Below are 10,044 nucleotides of genomic sequence, written 5' to 3' on the forward strand. Positions count from 1 at the left end.
CCGCGTACCCCCTTCCCTCGGGGGGCTGCATCCGCCCGGCTCCCACAGACACGGGACACGGGGGGCGAACGGGCCGGGACCCCCACCCGCGGGGCTTTGTGTGACGGCTGGCCTGGGGAGGGGGCTGCACGGGGGCAGCGCAGCGCCGCGGAGCGCGGCGGGCACGGGCAGGGCCCTGTCCCCGGAGCAGCGCAGGGACAGCGGGGGCCGCACCCCCGCCTCAGCCCCGTTCGCTTCCCCCCCACCCCAATATTTTCCCCCTGTCGGGCGGCGGGGCGGGGAGAGGGCTGGGGGGCGTGGTCAGACGTGTCCAATCGAAGCGGCGCAATCCGAAAGTTTCCTTTTATGGCGAGGCGGCGGCGGCGGCGGCCCGATATAAGGCGCGAGCGGGCGGCGGGCGGGAGCCGCCGCGAGCTCTGCCTGCCCTCACCGCGCGCGCGCCCCGCTCCCGCCGCCGCCTCGCGCCCGCCCCGGCTCCGACCGCGCCAACTCCCCAAAGGTGAGAGCGGCACCGCGACGACGCGGGGTAGGACAGTAATAATATTAACGAGAACAGTAACGAGGCGTTGTTATTATGAATCTCGGTGTGATCGGGGTTGTTGGGACACGGCGCGCCCTTTGTGCGCTGGCGGGGTGGCGGCCCCGTAGCGCGCTGCCGCGTTTTCAGGGATAGAGACGCAGCTCGCGGTTTAAGGCCGGTTTCGGGGTGATGCTTGCGGAGGGCGGGTCGCGCCCCTGCCGCCCGTGGGGCTAATCCGCCCCGTAAGAGGATTGCTGGTGCGGATGGGGGGAGCGGGCGGCTCGGCTGATGTGTCCCGGGAGCGGCGGCGCGGACGGGGGGCGCGGGGCTTTGTCTGTTCCGCGGAGCCGCCCGTGCCGGGGTCGGGGCCCGGGGGCGTTGTCCCCCGTGAGGAGGGGCGCGGCGCCCCCGCCTCGCACATACGAATAATGGTGGTGGCTGTTGCTTGCGGGGAGGGGGCGGCACCCCTACGCGGGGCGAGGCTTTGGATCGGAACAATGCGGGGTTGGGGGGCGCAGGGGGGACCCCCTGTGTGCCCGGAGCGCAGGTGCAGGCGGGCTGCCCGCTCCGGCTCCGACTACACTTCCCAGGCTGCCCGTGCGGGGCGGCACATGTGCGGCAGCTGCTGCCGCCCCCCCGCCACCGGATTACACCGGCGCGGCCGGAGCCGCCGAGGCTGAGCCTGGGCGGGCGGCAATTGCATAAGACGCTGGCTCTAATCCTGCCCGTGGTGCCGCCGGTCGATGGGGCAGAGCCCCGGTCACGCTTGACTAGTGAACTGGGCGTGGTGGCCAGCGCTTGTCCTGCTGCGGCTCCTTGTAGAGGCTGGCTGAGGCTTTGGGGGCTGTGCAGAAGGGTCGAATCCCGCTGGCGGTGCCTGGCACACGGCGAGCACCGGGCGTAACCCTTTAAGATGGGTGGGCGCGTCAAGCCCCGCTGACTGGCACATGGCGGGGCTCTGAAGAGAGCACCGGGCGTGACCGGCGGGGCTGTGCGGAGGTGTTGAGCCCCGCCGGCCGGCTCAAGGTGGGGCACCGGGTGTGACCGGCGGGGCTGTGCGGAGCCATCGAGCCCCGCTGGGCGGGACGCGGCGGGGCGCTGGGGTGTGGCGGCCACGCCCGCCCGCTCCGGGGAGTGGCCGCCGCCGCCGTCCCCCCGGCAGCCGGTGGCGGGCGAGGCGCGGCGCGCTCCATCCATTGCCTTTTATGGTAATAATGCGAGAGGGCGCAGGGACTTCCTTTGTCCCAAATCCGCGCAGTGCCGAAATCTGGGAGGCGTCGCCCCCTCTAGCGGGCGCCGGGCGAAGCGGAGCGGCGCCGGCAGGAAGGAAATGGGTGGGGAAGGCCTTGGCGGCATTGCCTGCGCTTCCCGCCATCGCCTTCCTTTCCCGCCTGCCGCCGTGGGACGGGGCTCGCCGTGTGAGTGGGGATGCTCATGTCTCCTTCTCTCCTCTCCTCCCGCAGCCAGCCATGGATGACGATATTGCTGCGCTCGTTGTTGACAATGGTTCCGGTATGTGCAAGGCCGGTTTCGCCGGGGACGATGCTCCCCGTGCTGTCTTCCCATCCATCGTGGGTCGCCCCAGACATCAGGTAGGTGGCTGGTTGTGCTTGTGAAAGAGAAGAGTTTAGGTGGCAAGAAGCCCTTTTATTTGGCTTTGTACCTTGAGAGGCCTGTGCACTGCAGCACAGCTGGTGGGGAATCTAGCCTCCTGCAGAGCCTTTGTGCAGTGTGTGTCAGAGCAGCTGACTCGATGCCTTTCCTGATAGGTGACAGCAGAGGGACAATAATTGGAGGCTTAGCTTTGAGTAAAAGGAGTTATCCACTCTTCAGCTGTACTTACCACATGGTCTTTGTTCTGCAGGGTGTGATGGTTGGTATGGGTCAGAAAGACAGCTACGTTGGTGATGAAGCCCAGAGCAAAAGAGGTATCCTGACCCTGAAGTACCCCATTGAACACGGTATTGTCACCAACTGGGATGACATGGAGAAGATCTGGCATCACACTTTCTACAACGAGCTGAGAGTAGCCCCTGAGGAGCACCCTGTGCTGCTCACAGAGGCTCCCCTGAACCCCAAAGCCAACAGAGAGAAGATGACACAGGTGTGTAGAACTCTGCAGCTTAGAGCTACAGCAGATAATTGCTGCAGACCAGCTCTCCTCTTCCATGTTGTCCTCTCTCCTTCTTCACCACTATTCTCCCTTTTTGCCATCTTTACAGGGTTTTCCTTTCCTGACCTGCGTCTCCTCTTTGCTGGACCTTGACAGGTTTTGTTTGCTCTTCTAAGCTGGCTTTCTCTGAGACTGAACTAGCAACTTGTCTAACTGCTGTTTCTGACTAGGCACACTAATCCATTTACAGCCCCTGAGTGACTGTACTATAGATTACTTGGCATTTGTTTGTTCCTTGCTGTGATATGTGGATGGGTCTGTAGCAGTGGTGTCCCTGCTCAGGCTCTGATCTGGCAGGTGTGGGTGGAGACCAGGTGAGATAAGCATGGACTTTGAGGGGAAGTGTAGAGATGCCTCTTATCTAGGGGCAAAAATGAGACCATTTGCATGGACTTGGTATAGGTGTGTAGCAAGAACCCTGTGTTTTGCTGTTGACTCAGCCCCTCCTTTTTTCTCCCTAGATCATGTTTGAGACCTTCAACACCCCAGCCATGTATGTAGCCATCCAGGCTGTGCTGTCCCTGTATGCCTCTGGTCGTACCACTGGTATCGTGATGGACTCTGGTGATGGTGTTACCCACACTGTGCCCATCTACGAAGGCTATGCCCTCCCCCATGCCATCCTCCGTCTGGATCTGGCTGGCCGTGACCTGACGGACTACCTCATGAAGATCCTGACAGAGAGAGGCTACAGCTTCACCACCACGGCCGAGAGGGAAATCGTGCGTGACATCAAGGAGAAGCTGTGCTATGTTGCCCTGGATTTCGAGCAGGAGATGGCCACAGCTGCCTCTAGCTCTTCCCTGGAGAAGAGCTATGAACTCCCTGATGGCCAGGTCATCACCATTGGCAATGAGAGGTTCAGGTGCCCTGAGGCCCTGTTCCAGCCATCTTTCCTGGGTAAGTCAGGCTTTTCTAAGATACTCTGTTGCCCCTTAATGTCCTTTCTGTGAAGGGTGACCTGGAGACCATGGCAGTGATGTACCATGTTTTACTGCTGGTCTGTAGCAAGGCTTGTGCTGCCCACCAGTCAGCCTCACATCCTACACAGCTTAAAGCTGTTTGAGGGACTTGGGTCAGTAGAGCCACAGGTTGAGTCTGTCTCAGCCGTGGCTCTGTAGTGCCTTCCTGTTGAAAGGACTGCTGGTCTCATTGTTGCCTGTAGTATCTTCTTAGGCTTCCTTGACTTTGTCTGAGCTCTTGTTGACTTCAAACTTCTGTTTCTTCACAGGTATGGAGTCCTGTGGTATCCATGAAACTACCTTCAACTCCATCATGAAGTGTGATGTGGATATCCGTAAGGACCTGTATGCCAACACAGTGCTGTCTGGTGGTACCACAATGTACCCTGGCATTGCTGACAGGATGCAGAAGGAGATCACAGCCCTGGCACCCAGCACAATGAAAATCAAGGTAGGATGGAGTTAGGAACGTCTCACCACCACTGTTGAGCTGAAATATGCAGCATGTGTGGAGGGTGGTGTGCTGGAGTCATGCTGCAAAAGATACGAACTATGTCTGTCTGGTACAGCCTTAATGGCCTTGGGCTGGACAGGGTGGCACCCACCCAACTGCATGAATAATGGGATTAAAGACTGACTGCAGAGGAGGGAGGTGGGTGTGTGAGGCTGTGTCTTGATCCTGTTTGGACTTCATGGTATCTTGGCCAAGGTTAGATAAGGGAATTAGGCAGCCCCATCTTGCAGGGCCGTGCGTGGGCTGTGAGCATAGCGTGATGCTGTGTCTGACTGGTTGCTCCTCTTCCCTGCAGATCATTGCCCCACCTGAGCGCAAATACTCTGTCTGGATCGGGGGCTCCATCCTGGCCTCCCTGTCCACCTTCCAGCAGATGTGGATCAGCAAGCAGGAGTACGATGAATCCGGACCCTCCATTGTCCACCGCAAATGCTTCTAAACCGGACTGTTTCCAACACCCACACCCTTGTGATGAAACGAAACCCATAAATGCGCATAAAACAAGACGAGATTGGCATGGCTTTATTTGTTTTTTTTTTGGCGCTTGACTCAGGATTAAAAAACTGGAACGGTGAAGGTGTCAGCAGCAGTCTTAAAATGAAACCTGTCGGAGCGAACGCCCCCAAAGTTCTACAATGCATCTGAGGACTTTGATTGTACATTTTTTTGGTTTTTTTAATAGTCATTCCAAATATTATAATGCATTGTTACAGGAAGTTACTCGCCTCTGTGAAGGCAAAGCCCAGCTCGGAGGGAGTCCACCAGTTACAGCTGGTGTTAGGTTATAATTGCTTGTCTGTAAATTATGTAACCCGACAAGTGTCTTTTTGTATCTTTCCGCCTTAAAAACAAAACACACTTGATCCTTTTTCTCTTCGATTTGTCAAGCAAGCAGCCTGTGTTCCCCAGTGATAGATGTGAATGAAGGCTTTACAGTCCCCCACAGGGTCTAGAAGTGGTGCCAGTATGTGGGGGAGGGAGGGGCTACCTGTACACTGACTTAAGACCAGTTGAAATAAAAGTGCACACCATAGAGGCTTGACTGGTGTTGGTTGTTCATTTTCTTTCTTCTCATGCTATTTTTTGACAGTTGCTCCCTGCTGGGATCTCGCCCTGCCAGGCTGCACAGCTCTGCTATCAGACTGGGGGGATGCTGGTGCTTTGGGGCACAAGGCAGATGGCTCTGGCTGATACGGGAGGGGTAGAGCTGAGCCTGCCAAACCTGTGGGTCTCCAAGGTTGCTGTGGGCTGGAGTTCTCCAGATATGCCAGTGTGTGCAGCAGGGAGCTGCTGGAGGAGCTGGGCTTGATGGGGAATTCACCTGCACCTTCCCAAATGTTGCTCTGTGTGTGTCTCCGTCCTCAGTGTTTTATGCTGGACTGATGGAAGCAAGTGGGGCATGCTGATCCCATAACAAATCCAAAGCAGCTGCCTTTTCCCTCCCCCAAAGTTCCTTTGACTAGTCTCAGCTCTACATGGGGCAGTGTCCCTGCTTCTCCCTGCTCCAGGTATCAGAGCTTGCCTGTCCTCCTCCTTTGCCCTGGGAGGGAGGCCTGGGTTCAGGTAGGGAGACTCATACCCTGGCAGTATGCTGGCTGGGTGTGGAGCAGCTTTCAGGTGAAAGCAAGAGAAAGTCCTGTGAAGTGGAAAAAATTTACTTCAGAGAGCAGGGCTTCTGGAGTGTTACATGGGTGGGGCTGGGAAAAAAAGGTGCAGGGAGGAAGGAGGAAGCTTTGGCAGGGTGAGTGACACAACTCCAGTGCCGGTACCTGCCTCCAGCCTTTGCCAGGAAGGTTTTGGGCTTACTGACTCTGCCCATCCTTCGAGCTTCCAACCCCGCTGTGACGCTTCAGCCTTGTTTGATCAGCTTTGCTGGTTCTGTGGAAGAGAACAGGGGTGACCCTCACAAAGCTGGGACCCTGTTGGGTACAGCGATGTCCACAAGTCCCCAGAGCTGGAGTCACATCCATGGAAAGGAGACAGAAGATTGAGGCTACTGGGTCAGGAAGCAGGAAAAGCTGAGCTAGGTAACACTTGCCAGCTCCGGGAGACCAGACCTGGGAGCGTATTCAGGAGTGAAGCTTCCCAAGGCTCTGCCACCCTCGCCTGCCTTTGAAGAGCTAATGTCTGTGATTGTGTCATGCTCGAAGCAGATGAAAGGCAGGGAACAGGCTCTGGTTCCTCTTTAATCCTCTGCCTGACCTGCTCCTGCTCTGGCATCCTACTCTACTCAGGGTGGACCTGCAGGTTTCTGCCCTTCATCTCCCCAGGCTCCCTCCTGGCTGCAGTGGGATCCTGGCAGGGCTGGAGGTGCAGATGCTGGGCTGAGCTGATGAGTACTGGAAGCACCAGTTTGCAAGAAAGGATGTGAAACTGGTTGGAGTAAGGCCCAAACTGAGCCTATAACCTGGGGAAATGGGGTGAGGAAGAGGTAATGGCAGCTCCTGGGGAGGGAGTTGGTGGGAGCGGGGTAGGAAAAAGGCCAGCAGCCAAGAAGAGATGACAGCAATAGGGAAATGGGGAGCCTTTCTTCAGCCTCCTCTGAAATGGTCACTGATCGCTGTGGGAAAATGTACTGAGACACAAAGAATAAAAGAAACTGGTGACTGGTGGTGGTGAGAAACCAGTGAGCAGCAAAATGCCCAGGGCTGAGAGCAGCTCAGGTGAGCAGAGGTGTGGGCACAGGGAGACTGGTGCAGAGCTGCTGGACACAGGGCAGTCGGGATGATTTTCATGCTCCATAGCCCACAGAGGTATGCAGTTAACACTTAGCAGGGCTTTTTCTCCTTTCTTCCCATTTCACTTGCTGTTTTGGGTAACCAGCCCCTCAGTAAAATGAGGCTGAGCCTTCCACAATCCTTCCTGATGCCTGTCCAGAGTGAGGCCATGGTATGCACAGCCATGCTGCAGGCTGCTCCAGCAAGGCTCCATTTATCCCTCCTCTGGGCCATTACATGCTGGAGAAAAGAATGTGGTGCCGGGCAGGGACAACTGCAAGCATTACTCACTGCTCCCAACTCCAGCGAGCACGGGGGAGACCAGAGTGGTTTTCTCAAGAATGTAGAGTGCTGGAAAAGAGGGGATTTTTAAAGCACAGCTTCTCTGCCATAGAGTTTCAGAGGGCTCTATTCACCCCTCACTGTTTCACAGAGGTGGGGAAATGCCGAGAGGCCTGTCAGGGAGGGCAGTAGAGGAGCCATGTCCCGGCTTTGTTAGGCTCAAAGGAGAAGTTGTGTAGGGAATAATCAGTGATCTATCTCCTCCTCTTCTCTAGCACACAAATAACCAGGGGTTGTGGGGAGACCAGAAGCTTTAATAAATCCACCAGTGGGCCAGGCTGTGTGTCCCCCTGTCTGGCTCAGCCATGATGTTGTTCCAGGATTCCTCAGGCTGCAGAGACAGTGAGACTTGGCTCTAGATCCTTCCAAGGCACCCAGCCCTTTCCTACCTCCCTGTAGCTGCCTCAGGAGAGATGGCTCAGCTCTAGAGAGCTGAGCAAATATGTTTTACACCCTTTCTTCCCTAAAAGTTCCCAACTTTCCCTCCCGCTGGAGACAGTCGCTGGCACTTCACCTGCAATTAGCTGATGACCTGGAAAGTCACCTCACTGAGCTGCTTATGGAATCAAGCCACCGCCGGGAATTAGTGATGTCCTTGGCAAAGGAGATGGTTGCATCTCTCGGGATTTAGCCCTGAAGGGCCTCATTGTCTCTCAGCTATGTCAGGGACAGTTGACCAGAAACGGTCCCTGGATGGGGAGGGTCCTGTTCTCTCGTTAGTGAGCATGTGCTCCTCCAGGAGAGGTGCCAGCTGGCTGTGTGGAAAAATCCCAGGGAATCTCAGAGCATTCAGACTAAACTTCCTTGCAGAAGTCCCCTGGGAGGATGCAAAGCACCAGCTTTAGAAAATGGCCATTCCAAGGTACCCATTCAGGGATGGGTCTGTGGTATTGACTGTGCTCAGAGGAGGAGCAGCCTTGGTCTCTGAAGTCGTTCTTTGCAGGACTGCTGACCTGGAGCCTGCCCTGCCTTGCATTATACCCATCTGTAATCCACTTTAGCAGGCCTTACAGTATTAAACCATATCAGGGATTGAGAATCACTTCCAGCAGCGGAGCTAGCAATCCACCCAAGCATACCAAGTGCTGTGGCTGCTACAGCCCAGCTGGGCTTTAGACATGTTGACAGAAAGATGTTCAGGGTGTATCAATCTTAAGAAGAATCAGAGGAGAGAACTGAGACAAGCCTTTTCAGAGAATAAAAAACCATAAAATCCCCAGGACAGACTGGCCTTGAACATTAAGATATTTTGTTTTAAAATACCTTGATAGTGGTATTAATTTGTTTGCCTTTCTGGACTGGGACAGCATGATAGGTGCCTTGCCTTGTTTGGGCTAGGAAAATGTGTATTGGTTGTAAAATGACCAAAGTCTACCCACGTGAAGAGCATTCCTGAAGTGAGGCACAGCAAGGAGGGTTTCCTCTATCACTGTCTTCACCTCCCAGGGCCGCGAAGAGAAATGCCAGAGTTCAGTGTAGATGTTCAACTCCTTCCTCCTTTACTGCTCACTTCTGCCTCATGTTCAACCTCCGTGTCTGACCTGCACCGACACAGTGCTCGTTTATTTGATGGATCACAAGTCCAAATGCAGCTCCTCTTACAAAGCCTCGTTTCTCCTCAGTTCCACCCTCTGTTCCCAGTCCTTATTCGGGGCTGTCAGCTGCTCTGTGGTTGCTGTACGCCCCAGGGCTGGAGGGAACCCATGGCCACTCTAAACGCCAGCTGCTCCAGCCACCCTGGCTCTCTGGGCAGGGCCTTCCCTCTGCCTTTGGGACTCGCTGATGGTTTTATTTATCATTTGCATTGGAAATGCAGGTCTCCTCCACCCTGGTCTCTGCTTTCCCTGGTGACTGCAAATATGGTAGGTTGGTGTTTTTCCCAGATGTCAAACAAGTCAGTCTTGACTGAAAGGCCTCCGGATTTAATTTGTGATTACCTTTTATTTAAGTGAAACACATGACAAACAAAGCAGGTACAGATCCTCTGCAGAGGCTCTCTCTCATCTAAGAGCTAAAAATGGTTTTCCTCTTTGACTCCAGAGCTCTCTCACAAGCCTAGAAGCAAAATACATAATCAAGACTTGAGGCACTTGCTATTTCTAAGTGAAACCCCCAATTTACCCTTAATGTAATTCACGGCCTTAAATGGCAACAATCAAGCAGGAAGAAAATAGCAACTTATTCATCTTCCTTTATGGGTCATCTTTAAAACACATTTTCTATGAACAAAATTCCTGAAGCATACACGTAACTGGAAATTCCAGCGCTCTGGTCCTGTCTGTACTTGAGGTTTGGGATAGGAGCTATGTGGAGCTACACTGCTGGTGCTAGCTGCTCCCCTTGGACATGGCTGTGGGCGATGGCTGTGGTCACAGCAGCAGTCACAGCAGCCCTGATTGATTCTGCATGGCCCTCTGCATATCAGTGAAGGGTAGGATGGTGGTATTGGGAAGAAATTCTTCCCTGCGATGGTGGGGAAGCTCTGGCACAGGGTGCCCAGAGAAGCTGTGGCTGCCCCATCCCTGGAAGTGTCCAAGGCCACATTGAACAGGGCTTGGAGAAACCTGGGATAGTGGAAGGTGTCCCTGTCCATGGCAGGGGGTGGAACAAGACAATCTTTCAAGTTCCAACCCAAACCATTCCAGTATCCTATAGTGTGTCCTGTAGCAGTGATTCTGCCCCTGTACTCACCGCTGGAGAGGCCAGACCTCGAGTGCTCTGTCCAGTTCCAGGTGCCTCAATCCCGGAAGGCCATGGAGGCACTGAACAGTGTCCAGAGAAGGGAATGGGGCTGAGGAAGAGTCTTGAGCACCAGG

General features: G+C 55.2%; 1 protein-coding gene across 2 annotated transcripts; it reads left to right on the top strand.

Moving 5' to 3' along the window:
- Nucleotides 1-413: 413 nt before the first annotated feature.
- On the top strand, nt 414-5,202 carry ACTB (actin beta). 2 transcript variants are annotated; one of them, XM_084216725.1, is made up of 6 exons: nt 414-499; nt 1,984-2,112; nt 2,385-2,624; nt 3,155-3,593; nt 3,925-4,106; nt 4,465-5,202. In XM_084216725.1, exons 2-6 carry the CDS (start codon nt 1,990-1,992, stop codon nt 4,606-4,608), a joined length of 1,128 nt encoding a protein of 375 aa, XP_084072851.1. In that variant the 5' UTR covers nt 414-499; nt 1,984-1,989; the 3' UTR covers nt 4,609-5,202. The 2 variants fall into 2 exon arrangements, with proteins under 2 accessions (XP_084072851.1, XP_084072852.1); XM_084216726.1 differs by lacking the exons at nt 414-499; nt 1,984-2,112 and adding an exon at nt 2,743-2,789 and having other exon boundaries at nt 2,533-2,624.
- Nucleotides 5,203-10,044: the final 4,842 nt, after the last annotated feature.

Source organism: Fringilla coelebs (genome assembly GCF_963513975.1).
Source record: "Fringilla coelebs genome assembly, chromosome: 16".
Taxonomy (NCBI): Eukaryota; Metazoa; Chordata; class Aves; order Passeriformes; family Fringillidae; genus Fringilla; species Fringilla coelebs.

What these genes read in the sequence shown, in the direction of transcription:
- ACTB (XM_084216725.1), top strand. Translation starts at nt 1,990, where the DNA reads ATGGATGACGATATTGCTGCGCTCGTTGTTGACAATGGTTCCGGTATG. An exon ending in TGGGTCGCCCCAGACATCAG is followed by an intron (nt 2,113 to 2,384) that starts GTAGGTGGCTGG and finishes TTTGTTCTGCAG; the next exon opens with GGTGTGATGGTTGGTATGGG. An exon ending in CCAGCACAATGAAAATCAAG is followed by an intron (nt 4,107 to 4,464) that starts GTAGGATGGAGT and finishes TCTTCCCTGCAG; the next exon opens with ATCATTGCCCCACCTGAGCG.